The 25,137-nt window shown below is 39.9% G+C and overlaps 3 protein-coding genes across 8 annotated transcripts in view; 2 read left to right on the top strand and 1 right to left on the bottom strand.

Annotated features, from left to right (window-relative positions):
* The window catches only part of USP44 (ubiquitin specific peptidase 44), a 12,919-nt gene extending 7,067 nt beyond the window's left edge, over positions 1-5,852 (top strand). For both annotated transcript variants that reach the window (XM_083401055.1, XM_083401056.1), the window contains 4 exons: positions 1,738-1,936; positions 2,762-2,870; positions 4,242-4,447; positions 4,963-5,852. In XM_083401055.1, the coding sequence (XP_083257181.1) occupies positions 1,738-1,936; positions 2,762-2,870; positions 4,242-4,447; positions 4,963-5,162 (714 nt within the window). In that variant the 3' untranslated portion in view covers positions 5,163-5,852. The remainder of the gene's footprint in view (positions 1-1,737; positions 1,937-2,761; positions 2,871-4,241; positions 4,448-4,962) is intronic.
* METAP2 (methionyl aminopeptidase 2) lies at positions 5,595-23,270 on the bottom strand. The gene is made up of 11 exons (XM_083401073.1): positions 22,887-23,270; positions 21,836-21,937; positions 17,992-18,057; positions 17,016-17,118; positions 13,925-14,086; positions 13,300-13,481; positions 13,124-13,218; positions 12,927-13,023; positions 12,512-12,615; positions 11,224-11,339; positions 5,595-10,026 (listed from the first exon to the last, which is right to left on the bottom strand). Exons 1-11 carry the CDS (start codon positions 23,047-23,049, stop codon positions 9,774-9,776), a joined length of 1,443 nt encoding a protein of 480 aa, XP_083257199.1. The 5' UTR covers positions 23,050-23,270; the 3' UTR covers positions 5,595-9,773.
* Positions 23,206-25,137, top strand: part of LOC310658729 (uncharacterized protein) — a 31,213-nt gene continuing 29,281 nt past the window's right edge. For 2 of the 5 annotated variants that reach the window (XM_083401036.1, XM_083401033.1), the window contains exon 1: positions 23,236-25,137. The gene's annotated coding sequence lies outside the window, so the exon portion shown is untranslated. The other 3 variants (XM_083401035.1, XM_083401037.1, XM_083401034.1) reach the window with 3 other exon arrangements.

Raw genomic sequence — 25,137 nt, 5'->3', positions numbered from 1 at the left:
AAATCAGACACTTTTTATGTGTAGTAAAAACATGCAACTTGCTGCAGGTTGTTGTGATTTGAGACCCATACTAAGATAATTGAGATCTGGAACATGGGGCTTTCCGGTCAAAGCTGACTTAAATTTCCATCACTGAATTGGGATGTTTGTATAATGCATGCCAGTAGAATAAGTGTCTGCAGCTGTTATAACTTTTCTACTTCATACGCAGTAAAAATCTAATGATTTAAATTCACATGTATTTTATACTTTGCTGTATATGAAAATGTACTCATCTAAAAGAGTTAATCTAATCAGCCTTCTGTCAGCTTGATTTTTATCTTTAAAGAAGTGAGAGTAATAGCATTTCAAGCAATTTTCTGCACAATTCACTGATCTCAGAGCATCACCACTGATTTTACTGGGACTGCTCTGGTCTGTTAATTGCAACTATAATAACTTATCAGAATGCCCTCTGTAGTTTTGATGTGCGGATTCCTAAATGGTATTAAAAATACTCCCGGGAGCTTGTAAGTACTTACTGTATTTTGTGGTAATTCATGTACAGAAGCCTGTACACAGGAGAACCTTGCTTGAGTCACTAACATTCCCATCATCCCTGACCACTGGTCCTGTTAGCTAGGGATCTGGAGGGCTGGGTTTGGGGATGCCTGCCCTATGGAGTTGAACTGCTTGGGTTTGGAAACTTCACCTGGGCCCACAGTTTCACAGTCAGCATAATAATGCAATTGCACTATTGTTCTATCCCTAGATTTCAGCAGTTTGATTAATCATTGAGGGGTATTTTACTTCTTGTTCCGCTCCTCTCATTTGCTTTACCTTGCATTTGCTAGTTTTCAGCTACTTTAGACTTGTTTCCTAGAAACCTTTGCACCATACCCATGAATGCCCACTTAATTTTCCCTTTCAAGATACATTGTTTCATTACCTGTATATAAAAAATTGTATCTTTTGCCCCCCCCCCCCCCACTGGAAATACTAAAATGACTACAATATAAATATTAAGACTCTCTGCTAATGAAACACATTAAACTGGTAATATATAAAATATTTATTGATAGAATAATAACAGCATTAATTACAGTGGAAAATAACAAAGAGCATCACATATCTGGCTTTTTTGCAGTACACTGAGGGCTTTTCAGAATTGGGGCCCTAGTTGAAAAGCATTTTTCAATTAACTATGGAGAAAGAAAAATCACTATGAACAGCTCTCAGGATGGGTCATGTAAACTGAAATGAAGGGTCAAATGGAAGGACATCAACTGTCACTGAGCTGTAATTTTACATTTTTTTAAAAAATGTAATCAATTTTAAGATGATGATGAGGCTTTCAAGAGCAACAAAGCAGCTAAGGCCACAGTCCTAATCCCCTGAACCCCAGTGACAGGGCTTCATGCAGGCAGCACTGCATCCATCGTCTCAGTGTTTGCGCTGGCCAATGCCACTTCATTGCGTCAGTTCCCACCATGGATTGGGCCCGTTGCCGTTGCTTGACTGCAGCAGATCTCATGCTGGTCCAGTCCATCCCCAAAATGCCCTTCTTCATCAGTGGAACTAACCAGAGCTGGGCAGGGGGACCCCTCCCACTCTGTCCAGACCCCCTCCAGTGTGAAGGATTGGGGTTTTGGATTGCTCCACCCCTCCTCTTCACATCTGCAATATGGATGCACATTCACTTGCAAAAGAAGGGAGGGCTAGAGAGTCAAATTAAGTGTTTTATTTTTGTCTTGACAGGTAACGTGTCTTGCGTGTGATAATAAGTCTAATACTATAGAACCCTTCTGGGATCTGTCACTGGAATTTCCTGAACGATACCACTGCAATGGAAAGGAGACAACCTGTCAGCATCCATGCTTGTTGACGGAAATGTTGGCCAAGTTTACAGAAACTGAAGCATTGGAAGGAAAGATATATGCCTGTGATCAGTGCAACAGTGAGTAAAGGCAGCATGTACTGGGGCACCTGACTTTCATGTAACATGTGGCCTAGCTTTGGTTAAGAGCATAGATACTGCCAGTACATTTTTAACCATCACAATCAGAAAAATTACCTCTTATTTGTGCATCTGTTAAATGTGCAAAACAAGGTGTGAACAGTCCCTTGAGCTCACAGTATAAGGTCATATGATATATAAAGGTAATCTCAAGGAACAAAACTATCAATCTACATTTGTACCTTTTTTTTTTAGTATTTATATCATGTGCTCATCTCAGGATTGCATCAGTACATTATCCATACTTCACTGGAGCTCATCGTGTTTTACACCAACATATACACCTGTAATAAGGGTTTTCTGGAATTTTTTGAACTAAATTGCATTGAAATGTATTATTTAGAAAATTTTCATTTCATAAAATTTTCTGATGCCCTAATTTGGTTTATTTTATTTGCTTATAGTAAACAAGGCTAGAAATTCTGAAAATGCCATGCTTTCCTAATTATTTGCAATTGGTATCAATTCACAAACGTAGTTTTTTTCTGCAGAAAATCTTCAACCCCCACATAACTGATATAAAGTTGTATATTGAATGTTCTTTAAGTTCAAGTAATGTTTCCACAATATATCTCCAAAATGGATTCCTGCTAAGCTGACTGTACACACAGAAATTCTTCTAAACCAATGCTTAGTTGAGAAGCTCTAGTCTAGACTGAGGCAACCTATGTTTGGCATGTATTATCCAAAGTGCATTGATTTATTTTTTCTACAACTTGCATCTATTGTGAATATGAGTGGAGGATTTTCTTTTTCTTGTCATAGCAAAACGAAGGAAGTTTTCTTCTAAGCCCATTATACTCACAGAAGCACAGAAGCAACTTATGGTATGCCGACTACCTCAAGTTCTGCGGTTACACCTTAAGCGGTTCAGGTACTGTAGTGAACTACCTTTGCTACCATATTAAGGAAAATAGGCTGGCAACCTTCTCTCAATGTTTTTTTTTAATAAAAAAAATAGATCTGTATATTTAGTCAGATTATAAAGAATGCTTCTTGAGATTACAATAAAAATGTGCGCTCCACCCAGAACCCAAGGGATATTATGCCTGTTATCGATACTGGTTTGCATTAAAGGAATTTGATGATGCTTCTGACAATGATTTGAACTGGTGTGAATATTGAGGTGCTCCTGAACATTTCAGGTGCTCAAGGAATGAAGTTGTCAGTATCCAAATGTTAGCAGCCTGTCTTCTGTGAGGCAAAGTTGTTTGACTTAAATTAAGACCTTGTATATGCCTCAGGGACAAGAAACACCACTGTGAAGCAAATCTTAAGTGGGAAGAGACCCTAGGAAGCATAGAGTCTATAGGAAAGATAGATGCTTTGTAAATTACAAAGCAGGGAATAATTCCCTCAGATTTTCTTGTTACTTCTAGGGAATGATTGGGGAAGGCACAGCTGGAGAAATTCTCCCTTCTATGAAACTCTTAAATGGCCCTCTCATAGTCTGTGACTGGAAATCCCTAAGGAACCAGTGGCATTAGAGAAAAATATTTTACAGTGGTACCTCTGGATGCGAATGGGATCTATTCCGGAGCCCCGTTCGCATCCTTAAGTGAACGCAACCCGCGTCTGCTGCCTGTGCGTGTCGTGATTCGCCGCTTCCGTGCATGACATCATTTTGAGCGTCTGCGCATGGGTGAGTGGCGAAACCCAGAAGTAACGCATTCCGTTACTTCTGGGTCACCGTGGAGCGTAACCTGAAAGCGCTCAACCTGAAGCATATTTAACCCGAGGTATGACTGTATTTTATCAATTGGGTTTGAACAAACCAGTCACATTTGTCACAGGGAGTGGTTGTGGTTGTGAGGGAACCAACTGCTGCACTGGACATAAAGAAAGCAATTTTTCAGATACAAAGGAGTGTCTTGCAAATGAGGACTTGATCTAGTGGGAATAAGTTACAGGATTAAAAGAAGCCTCCAACAGAAAGTGTTCTACAATGAAACTAATAATCTGTAAGAGTGTTGGACTCTCTCACTTGCGGTTCTCAAGTAGCGACCAGAAAGACTATTATTGTGGATTCTCCTAACTGTGAATTTTCTGCACTTTGCAGACGGCAGGACTTAGCCTACAAGGTGCCCTATAATTATGATTCTGTAACTGCTTCCACACTGTAAGAGATACACAAACTCACAGGCTTTAGCCCACAAATAGAGATTTTTAAACTTCCAGTTATGTTGAAGGTACCCTACAGAACAAGAAATAGAAAATAACCTTTTTATACTTTTCATCACCCAAGATGGTCAGGACGTAATCATCGTGAGAAGATTGGTGTGCACGTCAGCTTTGATCAGACGCTCAACATGGAGCCCTATTGCTGCAGAGAATCTCTCAAGTCCCTTGTTCCAGATTGCTTTACCTATGACCTGTCTGCTGTTGTGATGCATCATGGGAAAGGTTTTGGCTCAGGACACTACACTGCCTATTGCTATAACTCAGAAGGAGGTACAAACAAATTTGAATTTGAAATCCAATTTAAGCTTGCCTTTTAGATACAGTGGCTTGCACTGCCACAACAGAAGGGTTATATTCAACATATTGTTAAATAGAAGGTTCCATCAGGGCAAGGATTTCTCTTTGTGCAACTGTAATGCCCCCATCCCACCGTATTCCCTCTAAATCTTTTCTGGGGTTTCTCCCAATCCCATAGTTTTTTGGGTGGTGCATGGGGCAGGGAGTCCCATTGTGCTAGTGCTAATCATTTTGCCAGCATGAATATTTCATTGAATATTTCATTCCCTAAACTCAATACTTTTAAGCAGGGGAATCTTATAAAATTGTAATGAATGCTGCACAAAGAGGCCATCCTGTCATTTGGACATTTCTGCATATATCCTTTTGGTTGGGGGAGTACAGCTATTTCTGTGTAAAATGTAGTATTCTTATATTGCAATACATAAAATCCTTTGATCTGTTACAAGAACCAGTGCTGCAATACTTTTATTGCTCTTGTCTTCTAGGATTCTGGGTTCATTGCAATGATTCCAAGCTCAACATGTGCACTATGGAAGAAGTATGCAAGGCCCAGGCCTACATCTTGTTTTATACTCAACGAATTACTCAGGCAAATGGACACTGTAAAGTTTCAGCTCTTGACTCACCATCTGGAAAAGAGCCAAATACTGAGGTTAATTGTTCCAGTGCAGATAGTAACAGCTAATCCAAAGCCAATTTAATATGTACAGTACAAGTCTGAGAGTTGTCACTTGTACATGTGTTGAGATGAGTAAGTGCAGTATTGTACAATGTATCTTCATACCCTTTTGTACTAGCTGAAAACTTGTTTTGGGGATTATTATTTTTTTTAGTATAAATACTTTTTATTGATGGTAGTTAACTTCCAAAATTATTAGGATATCTGTATAGCTATTTTTTTAAAAGAAATTTGCCATTTGAATTGTTAAATCTTACCTCAAGCTGTTTCTCAGCATTTTTATATTTTGATATTTTGGTGTAGAAAAATAGATAAGGAATTTTGGTGAGCAACTTGTGTAATTTTGGATTTTTTTTATAAAAAATGTGCGTTTTATACCATATTTCCTGAAGTACCAGTCATTGCAGGCATATGTCTTGCTTCCACAGAATTAAAAAAAAAAAAGATGGTATAAAATGTAGAACTTTGCTTTCCACTCTGAACTGAAAAGTCCTGCAGAGAGCAAAATACAACTGCTTCCTACCTCCATTTGGTAAACCATATTATCTACTCAGTCACTAGGACCTGGGGAGAAGCAACAAGATATTTATTCGGTGTGTGCAACTGCTCAGTGCTAGGGGAAGAATAACTAGCAAATTATTACCCCTCTCAACTGTATCAATAAAACACCCCAAATCTGATAGTGCCCTCACAAAATCTTGTGTTGCTCTATTTGTCTTTTATCTCTTTCTTTAGGACCATAGGCTGTGTAAGAAGTGAAGCTGTGTAAGTGAAGCTTAGGAGTACTGTGGGCTGTGATTTGTTTTGTATAAGCAAAGCAAAAGGTTTTTTTATTGGTAAGAGCTTAATTTTTTTAACTGCCTGCTGCTCTGCTTGGGGGAAAAAATCCTCCTGAATTCTTCAGCACTTCCTAACCAGCATGAGGGACAGCCTTACATTGTGATGTCTGTTGGAGGACATCTGACTCCAACAAAAAAAGTGCTGAGAAAGTGAACTGGTTAGTGTGAAGCTCCTACAATTATTATTTTTTTAATGCAGAGATAGCTGAGTGGTATTTTTGAGCAAGAGACACAAACCCTTGCTCTCCTGCCCTCTGGAAATAGGATTTTGGAGTTTGGGGTGACTTGCCCTAGTGTGAATTATGGAGGGAAGTTATTGCTTATACACAAACCTCTCTCGTCTTCTATCCTTCCAACTCTGAAGGGCACAGAGAACTGTATAAAGTTTCCCCGTAGAGAGGGAATGCAAGCACTCCACCACCCCAAGAGAAAGGGCTGGGAGGGGAGAACTGAATACTGTGAAGCTGTCTGTGCAGAGGTTCTCAAATGCTATAAAAAAATGCATGTCTCATGCTCACATAAAAATAAGCATTAAGTCCCTAATTCACTTTCTTCTCAAAGTTATCTGGGGTGATAGGAAAAAGACTTTTGTATACTCTAGTTTAATAGGCACTTTCTCTGCATGAAGAACCCACAGAATAATGGTTGGAGCCCTTTTTTTCAGGACCTCTTAACACAGCAGGTCCCCTGATTATTTGCACACAAGGCAGAAACTTGAGCATAGACATTTGTCTTAATTACTGTAATCTTACGAGTCCTTGAACTGATAGCCACCCAACATAAGTGAGATACCTAGATAAAGACTACATATTTTATTAAACACAAAACTCATTGCCTATGAATATTTGATGTTAGGTAGCAAAATGTCTTCATTTGCAGCCTGTTTTCTACTGCTCAGCTAGAAGGGTACTACATTTTCTTTCCTTTGTTGGCCAGTACAGCGAACAGTTAACCTGCCTGCTACAAAAAAACCCCTACCATCTTAAAAGAACCCAATGTCCCGACTTAAAAAAAACACCATGAAAGAGAATTAAGCATAGCAACTAGTTAAGATCTAAGAGCTTGAACCCATTTGTGAAGAGTCATCCTCTGAGCACGTCAGGTGCCTATTGTGTCATTGTGGGTGCAGGTGTCTGAACCCTGATTATTGGGCATGCTGGCTGGGGCTGATGGGAGTTGGACCCCAACAAAGGTTACCCACCCCAGTTTTAGGACAAGACCCATCTGTAAATGAAACATGTTTGTGCAAAGGAAGCAGGAGGGGTAAAGTGAAATAGGACAAGAAAACATCTGTAGAGAAAGAAAAGCAGAGACCAAGAACAAAACTAAAGGGAAAAACAGGCAAGGTTCCACCAAAAGCAGAGGAAAAGGGTTAAAGATGAGCAAGAAAAAATGGCAATTCTAAGCTATTTCAGATTTAATAAGAATCAGTTACATTTTCAATGGCCTACTGTGGCAAGACTGATCTAACTCTATCTTGGCCTGTACCCTGAGAGATAAGTTAAGAGTTAAGAGGGTTTTAATGTTGTTGCTGCAGTTTCAGTGCCTTTAAGAGCTACATAAACAGAAATCCAGCAAGTGAAGCATTTCCTTCTCTGCAAGTGGCCTGGGGGGGAAAGGACTTCCTTACCCTATTCAGTTTTGAAAATGTATCATTTTAAAACAGCCCATCAGAAAAGTAGCTATTGGTTTTTTATTTAAACTTCCAGTCGATACCTAAGCAAAACACCATTCTTTATAGAACAACCAAAGCACTCAAGTAACTCCATGCCAAAAATTATACATACTAAATATTTATACTTCTGTAGTATAATTGATTCTGCAATGCAGGGACCTCTCTGCTTCTCAAAAGGCATTTTAAAAGTATTGATAAGGAGTTGACCTGTTCATACTTATACATAGGTCTTCATGGTCTGTGCCTATGCAACACAGAACCTGAAGCCTTTCAGACAGACAATGAAACATGTCAGTCCAGACGCTCAGGACACATCTTTCAATGAGCATGGGCACCAATTTTCTGCTCAGCTCCTTTGACTGCTACAACAGTAGCATCGTTCAGAACTGTATTCTCGTTACTGACAATTAGATGGTTTTCTTCCCTTTTGGCTTTTTGTTTTTCCTACAAGCTGCTTTGCTGCTAGTTTTCAAGAAGCTTGCTGCCTATAGGGGGCTGGTGGGCTATGTCAAACACCCTGATGGGCTGGATCTAATATATGGTTTTAGCCTTACATTTGCCCTTCTATTCTACCTCAATGTACATTAGCTTTTCCCAACATAAAGCTCAATCCATTAAATGTTCCTTTATACTCATCTAGCTACTAATGCATAGAGGCTACCTAAAAATAAAATGAAAACCCTTAGGTAGCTTTCTGGATAAAATAAATGATTTTCTAAAACCACCTTTCGTTTATGCAATAATTTAATAAAAACTAAGGAATCTCACGGACAAGGTGAATAGTACTTGGTGGCAGAGGGGTCCAACTCAATTGCATTTGAGCAATGCTAGGTCATAAAATAAACAGCATTGCAAACAGGACAAATCCCAGAGTCAATCTAACAACTGTTTATACAGATAGTACCTTATTGAGCATGAACTGTGTTTTCTATACCTTAATTCCAAAGCACATCCTAACAGTCTGAAAAAACCTACTGCATGAATGGTCAATGAAGCATACGGATTAGCACCACTTAATAGTTGGACTTTTTCTGCTGCTTTGTACAGAAGAAATATGCAGCCTGCTAAAACCTTTTCTAGGCTCAAACTAGAATGTCAAACAATTCTGTAGAAAATATGTGGGAGTCCTGTTATACTTTGATTAGCCTCAACCCTACTGCCACTTACATGGGTACAGAAGAATAGCATCTAATGTATCAAACTTTTATTAGCAGAGATTTCAAATAAAACTAGTTTTAACAAGTGTAATGGGAAAATAATATAATCCAGTTTCTGAACATAATGAAGAATATCCAGAGTTCTGATAAATGGAATATTTGCATTGTCATTTAAATAAGTGTCATAACTGAAGTATCAAATAATGTTTAAGCTGGCTAGTGGATTTATCATAAATGAATGGGAAAAAATGAGCAGAATAAGACCAATTTCAATTCCCCATTCATAGAAAGAACCTATCAAGCTATGCACTATAGGTCAGTGTACCATAGCTGAGGGCAGATAACATTCCCAAAAGTTCGTAACTTCATGACTTAAAGCAAGGCAAGACTCATGCTATATAAGACAAAACTTCAGAAAAGTAGACCATGCCTTGTGTTGATATCGGGTGTAAGCAGAGAAAGAATACATCTACAGGATTTAATAAGGCAGGTTTTTCCCCCAGAGCACTGCTGCCTAGCACTTTTAACACTTTCAAAAACCATATTTGGTATTAGATCCATAAATCTGTCTTTATTTTTTACAAAATGGATTCCAGGAAGTTAAAAGGCAATACCAGAGACGACTTAGGCGCAGAAATCAGGTGTAGTCATTCAAAGCATTCAAGTAGGGAATATGGTAATATAAATATTCAAAAGCCTTCTCTCAGAAATATTAAAACAATATGTATAACTCATTCCAAACTAAGAAGTAACCTGAAATACTCTAGAGGCCTCAAAAGCTGTTTTTCCTTTTGTTAGATACATGAGAGAACTTGCCTTTGATTAAATTCCTCTTTCCGAACATGGAAAGTTATCACATGGGGTCCACTGTTAAAACAGACTGCAAATTTATTCTGGCATAATGTGTTCCAACAGAGTACATAGGTGAGGTAATGGCCTTGAAGTTTTAATAGTCATCTCCTCTACTGACAACTTCTTTGCATGTTGGACGCAATAATATGGTATGCTCAAACTGTGCTGTATATGAGCCTTTAATATCACATAGGGGAGGGTATGGATCCACTATACCCAAGTCACACAGGTTCTTCAGAGCCATTAGATATTTACTTTCTCCCAGACGATCTAGCCATCTGCGGCAGAAGGCAAGAGTGCCAAAGTTTTCGTTGATAACATTCAGCAAGTGTTTTGCTCTTGGAAGCCTAGAAGAAAGAGTGCACTGAATGAGCAGGAGGAAATGCTGATCAGGCAGATACTGTGCAATCCCATGCATGTTTACTCATGAGTAAGTCATGCTGTGTTCAGTAAAGAAGCAGTAAAAATATACTTTAAAATTCCATAATGCATAGCACTAGTAGCCAACAAGACACGGTAAACAAAAAAAAGTGTTCAGCATGCACCAGAATCGCATCATTGCTGCTGCTGTTTCTCGTGAGGAGACCATTCCAGAGAGAGTGGTCTTTGCATTCATGTAACAATGAACGCACAAAGCTGTGGTGGGGCCTGAGGGTTGCATTTATTGTTTGCTAAGAAGAACAGAAGGGATTTTTCTTCCAATTGTAGCACTGGACAAAGCCTCTCCACTAAGTCCAGCACTGCTATGGGAAGGAAAATAACTCCCTTGCTCCTACCAGCCTAGTGCTGCCCTTCCATTGGAACAGATCAGAACACTCCTGTTTCTGGAGTGATCCAGCCTGCTACTAATGACGGTATTCAAGAATATATAAAAAAAAAGTCCAGTGGCCCACTAAGTTTGTCCTTGGTATAAGCTTTCGTGTGCATGCACACTTCTTCAGACATAGTCAAGAAGACTGAAAGCTGCCTTGTTGTTATGAGTGGTGTTATTCCTGTCACTGCAGGTAATTTGAGTCAGGAGGCTAATAGGCTACGTCAAACACCACGATGGGCTGGATCTAGCCCATGGGCCACTTAATTTACCACTGCTGATTCAAAGAACATGATTCAAAGTATTTAAGATGCTAGGCGTATTTTGAAATCACTATGATTAAACCACAGTAATGTAAAGCTGCTGCTAATATTGGCTGTATTTGGATGTCATGCTAAACCATTCTTCCCAAATCAGGTGTTCCCCAGCTGTTCTTAAACTCTGATTATCCCTGACTACTGGCCATGCTGGCTAAGGCTGATAGGAGTTGTTAGTTCAAAAACATCTGGAAGAGTTTCAGCAGTGGAAAATTACTGTCCACTCACACACGAGTAAATCAAGTAACTTTAAAGACAAGTAGCTCTAAAAATTGTTGGTTTTTGTCTCATTTGTGCACCTATAGTATATAAGCAGTCTACTTACCATCCTTTTCAAGTTGTGAATTAGCAACAATATTTCTTTCAATAGTACAGACAAAGAGACATTTACCCACTGTAATAAAAGCAGGACTAACCTTATTGGCACATGTCCAACATCAAAGTTCTTCATATAATGAGAACATTCCATATCATCATGAACAACACCTTTTCCTGTGCTGCCAAAGGTTTCTATAGCATATACTTCTCCCTCCTAAAATTAAAGAGAGACATATACTAGATAAGCATACTGGAGTCCATGCTGAGAAATAATCAAAGAACTATTTCTTTGCATTTGAAAACATGGGTTCTGGCACAATATTATTTTGCTACAGGAGGCTAACTCTGGAATTTCTCAGAACTATAAATGTAGGACAACACATAATACCCCACAGAGCAGATGTACAGGCAGCATGCCCATGAAATACAATCAATCTATTCACTTCCTGTAAATCAAAGATTTTCAAATACTGTCAGGGTGATACTTCCTTACTTAGACACTGCCCAATGAGGTTTAATGAATAGCTTAATCCCATGTACTAGGAATAGCTGTTCTGGTGTTATATTTCATTTATAGACTCAGACTGGTTCAAAGGTGGCATCCCATACAGGCAGCTTACAATGTTAAACCCTCTTCACTTCAGCAACAGAAATTAGTCATATACCTTCAAATCATTCTCTGGGGCAGTAGGTTATGCCTGGGAGCTAAAGTAGAGTACTTAGAATGCCACCAACAAGCGGGACAATGGCATTCCAGTTAGCTTACTCCTGGTGGTTAAGAATAGGAAAAGTGGGGCATTTTCAGAATAAATTTCCAAGACTTCTGAACTATTTCTGGAGTGGCATGTATTAGAATAAGAAAGAACAGTTTGCAAGATCTTCTGATCAGTTGTAATAACTATCAGATAGTGCATGAATCCTGCTACCCTTTGTCTTCTTAACTAAACAGCCAGATTTTCCACTTTTCCCAATTAGGTAGTTCACCTCCCCATTTTTTATTTTTTAATGACACCTTCATTTGCTTCTAAATACAAATTGTAGTTGTGGTGATAGGGCATTTTGAATTACTTGCAAGAACAAAATTAATGTTAGGCATACCATTCATTTTTCATTTTGATAAAACTAATGGCAAATGTATTACACACATTTACAACATTCTGTTGTGAGCAGTAGCCATATGCTTCCTGGGTAATTTAGTACTACAGACTAAAAAACTTCTGAGTTGGGGATGGGAACAGAATTTCAAACAAGGGCCAGATGAAACTGGAAGTTCAACTGCAAATATTAACAGCCTAATACTGTGCATATTCTTCAGTGGGAGTAAAGGCCCATTTAGCTCTATACTTCTGTGTACAGAGGGTAAGGGTGTAAGAGTTATTTGCTTACTTCCATTCTTGTTGCTTCTCCTCCTTTCACAATGGGAACAGTTTTGCCTGCATGTATCCTATATGGTCCAATAGAGTGTCCATTCAGGTTGCGAATTGGTTTCACTGTAACATAAAATACGAAACAGTATAAAATCAACGCTCTAGTACAGTTAACTTTTCCAGAATAAGCAATTTCATTTTTTAAAAAAAGCTATTCTCAATTTTTGGAATCCAAAAGACAACATGAAATTCCCGAAAACACAATTAAATGCAAAAATAAAAACCCTTTGAGAAGTTTAATGGATCTCAAAATGTTTTACTTGTGAGCAACAACAGTAATCAAGTCATACAAATACAATGCCTTTTTTTTTCCATATTCACACATGCTCTCTCCCTTAGCGTTGAATCACATGTACTAGAAAGGGGAAATTTACCTTGATATGTTTTGCCATCAATTTCAACTTCGTAAGATTCCATAACTTCTTGAATAGCCTCACCAACATCACAAAGGCGAACGTCTATTCCAGCGCACTATACACACACATAAGACAGGTTGAAATTGAAGATAAAAATTCCCTCTCACAAAGTATGTAGGTAAGAGATAAAATTACACTTCCCCTTGCGAGTATACCTTTATTCCAGTATTAGTTGCATCTTTTACAGCTTGTAACAGCCTGTCATATTTTCGATTGAATGTGACAGTAAACGCACAGTCAATGATACGACCTGAAATTAGATACAAATTAGATGAAAGAATCTGAACTCAACTAAATGATCTAACTGCAGAGTAAGCAAGAGAAAACTCACCACTAACATGTGTTCCAAAATCTATCTTGCAGATATCATCATACTGCAATACAGTTGGATCTCCAGCGTTAGGGGTATAGTGGGCTGCACAGTTATTCAGAGAACATCCCGTGGGAAATGCAAGCCCAGCATTTAAGCCATTCTCTTTTATCAACTTCCGTGAACAGTCTTCTAGTTTTTCGCTAGGGAAGCAAAGGTCTTTATTACATGAACGGATTTGTTTTCCAGCAGCTTTATTTAGTTGCTACATTAAAAAAAATTCAAACGATTCCCCTCCTTCCCTTTGCTATGCATATTACTGGGAATGTTCTTAGAATATGAGATATTTGCTGCCCCAAGAATATAAGAACTGAGGAAGTGCCATGTCTCCAGCTGTATCATACTCGTTGAACAACTTTGCAGCAACATTCTGTTAGCTGCTTGTCCCCCAGCCTCATAGTCCATAGAAGCAGTTGTGAAAAAACAAAAACACACAACCATCACCAACAGTCACCAGAACTGATGGAGAACTACGCTGATATACGGAAGCCCCACGCCTAATCTCTATGTCCAGCACATTCAATTAAACTTATGGAGATGAACCCTTGTATAGTCCTCCCTTGATCCTATGATCTTTTATTCTCACCAGATTTCTATCATTGTCATTCCAGGTTTGATCCAGCTCATAACGTATTTTCTCACTTGTCTGTGTGCTTCAGCAGCCTCTCTGAAATCATTCCAGATCTCTTCACTTGCTTGATCTAGTGCTTTCTTTTCATCACTTGTTGTTCTCCAAGCAGCAGTTCGCCTTTAATATTGGGATAAAAGGATTGTCAGGCTGGCCATTTTAGCTTGTAATCCAAACTAGATGACACAGGTATACTCAACAGGACTACTACTTTAATATACATATTTTAGATTAACAGAGGTAAACTTCAAATTACATATACAATCACTCAAGTTATTAAACTCTAGCTAGCCCACTCTGACCAAGTTCCAGAGTAGCTCAAAATCAATGTTTGTTGCCAATTCTACTGCCATCACAAAACACCTCACTGATTTCAGAAACTGGTAGGTGAAGATTTTGGTAAAAGAAAAAATTATTCATTGAAGGAGAATTATCATTATTGCACCATTTCTACCACGAAAATCCTTGGGTACCTAGCCTGACTCCAACTTAGGAGAATGTAAGGAACAGGTTTAGGAGTTCAACCAAGTTACCTGCTGATAAGGAAAACTGCAGGTGTCCAAAGCTCCTCTACACATGTTCTTTGAATTCTAGATGTGGCCTTCACACATGCAAGAGCTGGTATAGTGGATTGTACCACTTTAGACTACAGGTGGAAAGGATCATGTTTTTAAACAATGCTCCATATAGGTAAAACTAAAGGTAAATGACTCGACAGTTAAGTCCTGCCAAATTCGACTATGGGGTGCGGCGCTCATATCTGCTTTCAGGCTGAGGGAGCCTGCATTTGTCTGCAGACAGCTTTTCCGGGTCATGTGGCCAGCATGACTAAACTACTTCTGGTGCACGGAACACTGTGATGAATGCCAGAGCGCATAGAAATTTCGTTGACCTTTCCGCCACAGCAGTACCTATTTACCTACTCGCAGTGGTATGCTTTCAAACAGCTAGGTTGGCAGGAGCTGGGACAAAGGAATGGGAGCTCAGCCTGTCGTGCAGATTCAAAATGCTGACCTTACGATCAGCAAGCCCAAGAGGCTCAGTGGTTTAGACCAGTGTTCCCCAACCTTGGGTCTCCAGCTGTTTTCGGACTACAAGCAATTCCAGTGGTGATTTACACCAGTGATAACCATTCATGCCTGCCTCTGTGAGTGGCCATTGTCTCCCCAATTCCTGGCCAGGTGCCATACCAGTTACCTGCCAAAATGTGACATGTGCTCTAACTAGCAAGAAAGAACCAGGTGTCACTCAAACCAACGAGCAGAAAAGAGTCCTTACAATGGGCTTGGGTATGCAGTGCTTTGTTTCCTCTATTCAATCACCACCTACCCTCCATCGGTGACCATCAGGAAACCATGCAACTGACCACCTAAAGCCATGCTACTCACAAGTAGACCAAGCAGTCAGTCTGTAAATAACTAGGTCAGCACAGGTAGATCTGATCTACAGAGCTTTTATTTTCAGTATTTGTCCATTTGCCTTTTCCTCTTCCATTCTTAATAAAGCTTCATATTATTTGACTGCTGGGATCTGAAGGGTGTTTATGCCAAACTTTAGGATTTGGGTAATCTCCTACATGCTTAACCACTGAGCATATATATGCTACTAGGGCAAAAGTGTGGATTTCATAGGGAATGTGCTGAATTCCATGGTGGAAGAGACAGATGCCAGCCCCATTGTCCTGAGTAAACAGAATGATGTGACTGAAAGGCAGAGGTAGCATTGACTCAGAATTCTAGATTTTTATTATTTCCTGGAACACCACAGAATTCCCTCCCACTGGGGGCTGGCATCCAACTGTAGAACTGCAAAAACACAGTGAAGGTGGCATCAATTACAGGATAGTTTAGAGGACACTGCTGGTCTACTTTGCAAGGCAGCTGTGCAGAGTGTAGGCAGGCTCTCCTAACCATTACAGTTGTTTTTAGTTTTTTACTGTGTTTTAAACAAACACTAATACAATTACCACTAAGCACTTATCCAGCAGCACATCTAATGGTGCTTGATTTATCCATTGTCTCTAGACAAACACTTACACATTCAGCATTCAAACATATTACTTAACGAAACCTCTCCATTGAGAATATTGAGTGGTTGGTATAACAAGGTCTTGATTTTGGTCATTAACATAAAGGGGTCCACATTTCTAGGAAGGTATCTCTATTTGTTATGCCTTTAATTGCCCTCTTGTGTCTAGTGAAATGCTCAAACGCTAATCATGCTGCAGTCAGTAAGAAGCCTACAAGTTCTCTGAAGTGCAGGGTGGAGCCTAAGCCTATGTCCAAAGATAGTAGGGCTAAGGCAGGATTTGAAGAAAGGGGTTGGCCTGTAATTGTGGATATAATAGAGAATACTCCATTCCAAAAGTTTTTAACATGGCGGTATTCCCACCAAACATGAATAAATGAACCCAGTATTAACCTACTGCAGGCTTTAAGGACTGCAGTGTAGTTCTATACAGAATTAAACAGAACATAGTTTTGAAGTATAAAATACACAGGTACATTGTCACTTTTGAATGACAAGCATTATTATTATAGTTATTACTATTATTAATACCTCCCCTTTTCCCCTAATGGGACTCAAGGCAACTTACGGATTTTTAAAAAGAAATTAATAAAAACATAGAATAATAATTAAAAAACAAGAGAATTAAAACTATATACATTTAATAGTATATAAACAAGCACAGGCCTTGTTGATTATGCCTATGTTCAAGTACTATATAGTTTGCTGGCAAAGTGACTGCTACATGCATTTACCATTCATACATAAAAGTAGTCCCAACTCATTAAGCATATCTACATCATCCCAAGATCAACTGCCAACAAAATACAGTATGCAGTTACAAACATATACAGAGATCTGCAGGTAGGAACACTCTAAAATTCACTTACTTCCAATTAGCACCTCCAACATAACGGATAACAGTAAAGCGAATATAATAACCCAGCTCTTGGGGCAGACTTATGAACAGCAGGCGAGCCTACAAAATAATTTGTCAATGGACCACGCTGTGCATGTTAAATTTTTTAAACACGATACATACCCATCTTGTGTTGGTGGATACTCACACTCTTCACCTTTTGGAAATATTCCAGTGGTAAATAAATCACATATTGGAATAGACGGAGGATCTGTCTGGACTTTAGCTGTTGGGTGAAATGCAGAAGTTGAATCTCTTACGATACACTGCATTGTGCTATCATTTTCAATACAAAAGCATTAAAAAAAAATTTTTTTTTTACATTGCCTTACTTGGGCTCACATCTAAAACTGAAAACATGCCAAGATACCCTTAAATAACCTTGCCAGTTCTGAGTGCCTTTTACAGTTGCAGCACTGAGTCACTTTTAGCAAAAAAACCTGGGTTGTGCATAGCAATCAATTTATTTAAGAATTCAAATATCTGCATACACTACAAACACCACTGTTTACCAAGACAGCATCTATATTCTCATACCTGTCCTTGGTGAATCACTGAAATCACTTACAGTGATTAAAAATATAAGACTGTAGAAGTGTGCACATATGTACTAAAGTCTTTCAGGTGTCAGTTCCTCTCCCAGGTCTCTATAAAATATATACATGAGGATGGTTGTTGTTTTGAGATTTAATCTTCTTTTCAACTATACCTTATAGCTGTATACCAACACCACTTCCCTCCCCCATGTACCTGCTAAAATGAAGGGTCTTACAAAGTAATCTTCCCCCAGCACTGGGGTGGGATAACACATTTCCCACTTGGCCTATAAAGAGCAGGCAAAGAGCCTTATCTTCCCTTCACAGCACTGAATATCACAGCTTTGCAACTGGGAGATAAAGCTGTGGAGGCTCACTTGCTACAACTTGCCAAGCTGGGTGCCGACTGCAGGACAAAGGTTACCTACCCTGCAGTAGACAATACTGAGCAAGACAACCAAACGTTCTTGCTATGTATAAGGCAGTGTTATGTGTAAGCTCCATAAACATGACATAAGCAGAAACAAAGTTTGCACGATACAACCATAGTAACAAACACCTACGTCCTTTCTTCTTTTTCTTCTTCTTCTTTTTCTTCCCTGCTGCACCATCACCTTCACCATCACCATCTACAGAAGACAAACATTTACAAATTTATAAACAATAACTACAGATAATAGCACTACTACCTAAGATCATTATTTTATAGTTGCGAGAGGAAAAAATCGAGTTAAGAGGCTTGGCTAAAGAGCTAGAGCAAAGCTACCTATTAGAGCAGCCTGATTAGACTCGCCCAAACTGCATGCAACTTCACACCTGCACAGGACGTGAAGATTTCTAAGAACAAGCAGGGATAACTCCTACTGAACCTCTATTGGCAAGGAGTTCCACAGAGCAGGGCTTGCTACACTAAAGGCTCAGCGCCTGGTAAAGACCAGCTGAACCTCAGGGGTATATGAGACCACCAAGTGCCTCATCACAAGACTTCAGTGATCAAAGTGGAGTATAAAGAATCAGGTGGTACTTCAGGCCCAAATAGTTTATGGCTTTGTGAGCACAAGAACATTGAAACTGGCAGTAGGAAATTGGTAACCAATGAAGGTTTCTCAGCAGCTATCCCTTATGCAAACGTACACACACACACAACCATAGCTAACATCATTCAGTGAAACAAGTGGTGATGACCTGAGTACAACCCAATAAATATATTTCTTTGTGTAAAAAATAGCATTAGTAATAATAATAATAATAATAATAATAAACACTGCCAGACCCTTAAGTGCAGATTGAGACACAAAGTTTAATCATTGCTGTAACCACAAGCATCTTCACTGTGATGTCTTTCCGATTTCAATAAGGCACCAGCAGCTTTCAACATGCCCGTTATGACACCAGAAATCTGGAGTTTAAAATGTACACTAGTCGCTACATGTTGTATGCTTAATTTTGGAAGCATACCAAGACACATTATAGAAATTAGTATGCACAGGTGGAATGTGTAGCAAGCTACTGCAATGTGGCATGCTCCTGGTCAGTGTTTCAACCAGTCATGCCCTCCATTTCATTTGCTCTATTACTTCATTACCCCACAAAAATAAATCAGGATTCCATGCCCACGAGACATGCTTAATTCTCAGTGGGTTGTTTTGGGATCCCCCTCCCCCACATTTTTAGTTTAGTTTACTGTCTTTCTATGCTGGCTAAGAAGCAAGGAGCTTCACTTTCTCCATGGCATATACTGAAGACAAGCTAGTTGGTGAAAGATGGGTAAAGTGATTTGTCCCTCCTCTGCCAGTCCATTTGTTCTCCAGAGAGAATTCCATGCACTTCCCTGAGTGGAATTCCTGGTTGTTGAAAGTAATTAAATATTTGCTAATAATGCAAGAATAAGAGGGCAACATTAGATAAAAGCAAAACCATATTTTTAAATAAAAAACCCCCACTGATGCTAAGCAGCATTAATAGTTCAAACATATTGTGTAAGTGCTTCCCACATACAGTTGGGTACAACATTCATAACAAAACCACTTTCAAAGTAAACTAATTAATGCCACATGAGAAATCAATAAAAATCATGGCTTCACAAGGGCAAATCATATGCTGTTCAGCACTGCCAATGATTATTCCTTCTAGCCACACACTTCCATCACCCTTCAGTTTACAGCAGCTGCCACTAGAGAAGTCTAAGGCCTCTGGCTGGCAGCTACATTTCTGGCAACAAAAAAGGAGAGAGATAAAGTGCATGAAAAGATAGGACCGCTGCCTGGAAAGAACCCTTTGTTTCTGCAGTTCTATGGAGAGGAAAGGTAAGAGGCAGCATAAAAGAGAGTATCCTTCAGGCAGCCAGAGTTAGCCAGGTAGCCACTAGTTTCCAGTAACTGACCTATGCACACTTCTTCATTTAAAATTCTGAAGTTTTAAAATAAGAAACTATCACTTTGATAGTGATCTGGCTGACACACATTATTTAAGTTTTACATTAATTTTATTTTACTAAAAAGATATAGTTAGGGCATTAAAGACTGTAAACACTTTTTTATATATAAAAAACCTAGAACCCATTTTAAAGCATAATTTCAGTCTGTCACAGCACATTCTGAAACAAAGACACAGTCGTTCTTTAAATAGTCAATGCTCTTTAACACTGCTACTCGTTTTAATGAAAACTGCATCAGATTCCTCTTGCCCTTGAACTATGCTTAATCCATTTACACTACATCAGAAAAAAAGTTCTGGCATGCAGTTCATTCATCTACCAATTTGGAATACTTTCCAGTTCCCTATGCTAACCACTGCAGATTCTGGCAATATTCAGTCCTACAGTGGCTGCTGTTCACTTATTACAGGCTTCTGCGGTACTGCTGGTAGATTTGCCAATCAGCAAGCCAAACTGTTTAGACTGCCATGTCCTTGAAGACTGCTGCAATATTTCCATCCTTTTGTCAGAGTCACAACTACTGTCTCTAATCAAGGCTATAATCCTAGGAGTTGAGTGAAAACTTAATTCCAAGTAACATGTTTAGCTTCCACCATGAACAATTGACTCCTAATGCAAAACACCAGACAGCAATGAAGATTCTGTCTGAAAGGTTCTTCGAGTTGGTCAAAGTCATATTTTTGCTATTAGGTTTAAAAAAACTTTGCCTATTTATTTATATTACTAGATTGCTAACTTTCCCCACAGGACAATCAAGGTGCCATACATGGTTCCCCCCCTCCATTTTACTATCACAAAAACCATGTGAAGTAGATTAGACTAGGGGAGTGTGGCTGACCAAGGTCACCCAGTGAGTCTTATGGATGAATGGGGATTTGAAGACTAGAGTTAAGCACCATCATGTAACAGTCTCTTAACATTTAGGATCTCTTCTGAATTATATGAAGCTCAGGTCACTAGCAATCCAGTTAATTAGAACTTAAGCTATTAAATGGGTGGGTGTGGGGAGCCCCAGACATCTATTCTAACGCCCAACAGGAATAACACATTAACAGTTGTTCTTGTTCAAAACAGGTATTGTGTTGCAAAAGAACTTGAACTGAAATGTTTTGTCTATTTTTAGATAAATAAACTCACAGCAAAGTCTCTAGGAGAAAATCATCATAGCGTTTTGAAAAGATTGTTAGCTTAACCACCATGTCTTATATACAACCCCCTATTCTTGGTCCAGAAAAAGCCCTTTGCATGTAAAATGGGGCTTCTGGCTGTCATTCATATTTCATTCCTATCTTCTCCATCATATGGCTTTTCAAAATGTAGATATAATACAAGCACAACAATAATAAAGCCTGTTTTCTGTAGTTTAAATGACTTATAATTTATAGAATAATCTAGGTAAAATTGTCACTTTAAGAATTAAGCTGAATTTTATTTCATTTCTTTTAATGAACAGAAAGACTGGCATTTTGTTTAGAACAAAAGCTCATCAGAAATGGCTTCATAAATTGAATTCAATATATGTGACTTTCAAGCATGTATGTATGTACCAATAAAATTAGCCAAAGATCTATCAATATTCTCTATTACCATTCCCAAACAGGAATTTCAATATATAACACAGTCACTGTGTTGCAGTGGATAGCCTATTGTACCTGAACAAAGGAGATCTAGGTTAAAGTCAGTGCTCAGCCATCCCTTGGGATAGATCCTATCTCTCATCTTGAATTACCCTGATAAGAGTTGCTCTTTCCAAGGTTATAATTACTTAGTATAATATGATCTCTTTTTGAAATCAATGAACAAAACATTTGATAATAGCCTTTTTATACAGCAGCACTTTCAACAACCTACATAAAACTGCTTCAGCATGAAATATCTTTCCCAACTCCAGTAATCCCTTAACTAAAGCAAACTTCAAATATTTTTACATTAATATTTTACATATGACGGAGAGGGTAAATTATACTCGCCTTCATCATCATCTTCTTTCTCCTTTTCCTCCAGTGCTTGTTTATCCAATTGTTTTGTCACCTCATCAAGTGTTGACTCAGATTCTCTCTCGGTTTCTTGTCCTGTTTGCAAATAAGCAGGTAGTTTAAACAATAACGCAAAACCCAGCTAAACAAAGACAATATACTTTCAAAATTGTGTGTCTCTACTTTCTAAATTCTACAAGACTGTTCCTATATTATCACTGCAGGTAAATAATAAATTTCTTCCAAGCAATTCCATAAACTGAAATCTCTCTCCCTAGACCTTAGGACAGGTACCATGTGCTAATGAAAGGATGTAAATCCACCCCCCACCCCCGCCTTACGCAACTGCAACAGTCTCTAAGCCTTAACACACACCCTCAGTCCTGTAAGGAAACCAAGCAGTTACAATCGTCCTCCTATACTGTACGAGTGAGTGTCCGACGGCAAATGCATCATGCCGAAGACCCTCTCTCCCATTACATGTGAATTTCGTGCATGCCCCCACCATAAAAGTTATCTTCCGACTGCAGTGTTGATTAACTCCCCCCTCCTTCCCCAGGCACCCTGACAGCTGCATACCAGCACTCTCTTGCTTCCCAAGAAAACCCCGGCAGCGTGTCACCACCCCGACACAGAAGATCTCACACGCGAGGTCGCCTTGCCATACACGACCCACGCCCTAGTTTAACGATTTCCAGTCTCATATATCATCATATATATATGATGATGATGATAAAAGGCTTAAAACATGAGCTTGACGGCCTAACACCCAGACACTCCCCATCGCTTCCCCCTAAACCCCTCCGACTATGGGAACATTTCCCCACAGCGGAGACCAACGCGGCCCTACGGAACGACGTCTTTCTTTCCCCTGAAAACCGGCTCGTCCGCCCACCGACCCACCCCGCTCCCTTCAACCCCGGACGTCTCGGGGGCCAAGGAGGCTTCGCTCCCGCTCCTCCTCCGAAGTTGTCCCCATGGCTAGCCCGTGACGCGGCCTCCCCCTCCCCTCCCCCGCCATCGCCTTGCCCGGCCCAGCTCCTACCCGCGGCGGCTCCTTTGCTCTTCTTCTTCTTCTTGCGCTTCTTCTTCGCTCCTTCTTCAGCGCCAGGCCCCGCCGCGCCTTCTCTCTCCTCGGGATCCAAGAGCACCTCCCCGTTCAGGTGCTTCTCCTCCTCGGGGCTGCCCCTTTCCTCCACGGCCGCCATGTTGCAGCGCCGCCGCCGCCTCCTCTCCCACGACTAGCCGCCGCCAGCGAGCGAGAGCCAGAGACCGAGGGTGAAGGGGAGGCCGCTCCAGCCCCAGCTACTCTATGGCTCAGCCCTGGGGCACGTCGGGAAAAATGGAGGGCTAAGAATCCCGTCGGGTGGGGGGGGGGAGGACGAGCAGCGAGCACGTGCGCTGTGGAAGCGCGAGAGTTGTTGTCTGTGAGGCTGTCCGTGGGAGGCGCAGTTTAGGGCCGGGCTCCTAGCTCATGCCGTCGCCTGGGCCTCCTCTCTTCACACCACGTGGTTGTTGGGTTCCCCCCCCCCGCCCCTCCTCGCAACCAATTTCCCTGAGTAGGTTGCAGCAAAACTTAACGTAGAGAGCTTCATGGCACCTTAAAAGACTAGCCGTGCAAACCTATGCTGCTTGTCTGTCCGTTCAAAAGGAAGCCCCGTTGAGTTCAGCGAGTGAGTCTTCCTTTTATCCAAAACTGTGGCGGGATTGCACAGCACAGTTTATTCTGGCATAAATTGTCCCTGGACCAGAGCCCATTTCATCAGATGTGTACATGGCACCGTAAATTCTACAAGACTGGATTTGTCTGCTTCTATCACTAATCTAAAATGCTGATTTTGAAAAAAGTTGCTTCAGAGACTTAACTCCTGTTCTATTTCGATATAAGATGGATCATAGGCCCAACATGTGCCTGAAAAACAACACTGAAAAGTACTATAAGGTACACTCAACTAAATAGACTAGGAGCATACCTACCTGACAAGATGTTCACCATAGATTGTTTTTGTTTTTCATTTTTGTATGTTGTCAATTCTTTGTTGTTTTTAATTGTAATTACCTCATTCAGCAAGGGATACCCACAGATGCACATCTGGACCCGTCAGTGCTCATTCTGAGAGTATTGTCATTTAATGAATGATAACTAACATCTGTTGGATGTGAATGGGGATGTGTGTGCTATTAGAGCTGGATCAGGGGAGCTACTTAAGTTATGAAATAACTTAATTTTAATAAAATTAAAACATCACAGCCAAATGCCTATCAAGCTGTTCTCAAGCCAAACAAATGCTATATGCCCACCAATGTGTTTTCATGCCAGAAAAAAATTAATGCCCATAGTTACCAGCCAGAAAAATAATTGTACGAGGTGGAGGTGCAGAATGCATCCATGGCCAACTGGAGCAAAACAACTGCTGTGGTTGATGAGGGAGAGACAGATCTGGACCCTTTCATTGATCAATACTGTATATAACAATGCAGGGAAAGTAACCAGGGCTTTCCTTTATTGTAAATCTTCCCAGTTAATTTAAATGTATTGGCCTCAAAACTAGAAGAAAGGAAAAGAGAATTTACTAAGGACAGTTATAGCAGCTTATGTTTATTACTGAGGGGGCAGAATAAAAAGCCTTTCCCTGTATGGTACTATATGGAAATGCTGCATCCCCCTTACCCCACTTAATTGCCTTGATTCAGAGTTTCAATTGAATATTGCAGTTTTGGGGCAATGTGTTTTTCTTTAAAAAGCAGGATTGAACAAGGGTACTAGTCTGTCCTAGAGCTGACTGCCACTTCAGCCCTTAATACATTCACTTAATTTGAGATGGAAGGTTTCCCAGTGTTTCCATTTTATTAAGATTACCTAATAAACTTGGTTGACTTTAAAAGATTATTAGACAAATTTATGGAGGATAACACTATTAATATCTATATGATGGCTTTATTTTCTCTCCACTGTTAGTGGCAGTATTCCTCTGAATACCCTCAAAGGCGCACTCCTCCTTTGTCTCCTAAGACAGACGGATCCCAACAACCAGTTGCTGGGAATCACAAGTGACAATCAAGTCCTGCTTGTGGACTTCTCATAGGCATCTGGTTGGTCATGGAGGGAACAGGATGCTGGACTAGATGGGCCTTTGGCCTGATGTAGCAGGATCTTAATAAGTTCTTACTCTATGGCTTGTTGAAAGTGAGACATTTAAAACAGCCCCAAGGAATCCTGGGAATGTTAGCTTACCCTCACAGAGTTACGTTTCCCAGCACTGTTAACAAATGAGCTTCCATGGTTCTTTTTTAGG

The sequence above is a fragment of the Podarcis tiliguerta genome (genome assembly GCF_965153285.1).
Source record: "Podarcis tiliguerta genome assembly, chromosome: 10".
Taxonomy (NCBI): domain Eukaryota; kingdom Metazoa; phylum Chordata; class Lepidosauria; order Squamata; family Lacertidae; genus Podarcis; species Podarcis tiliguerta.
The sequence above is the reverse complement of the archived record's forward strand: the minus strand, read 5'-3'. Positions and strand labels throughout refer to the sequence as shown.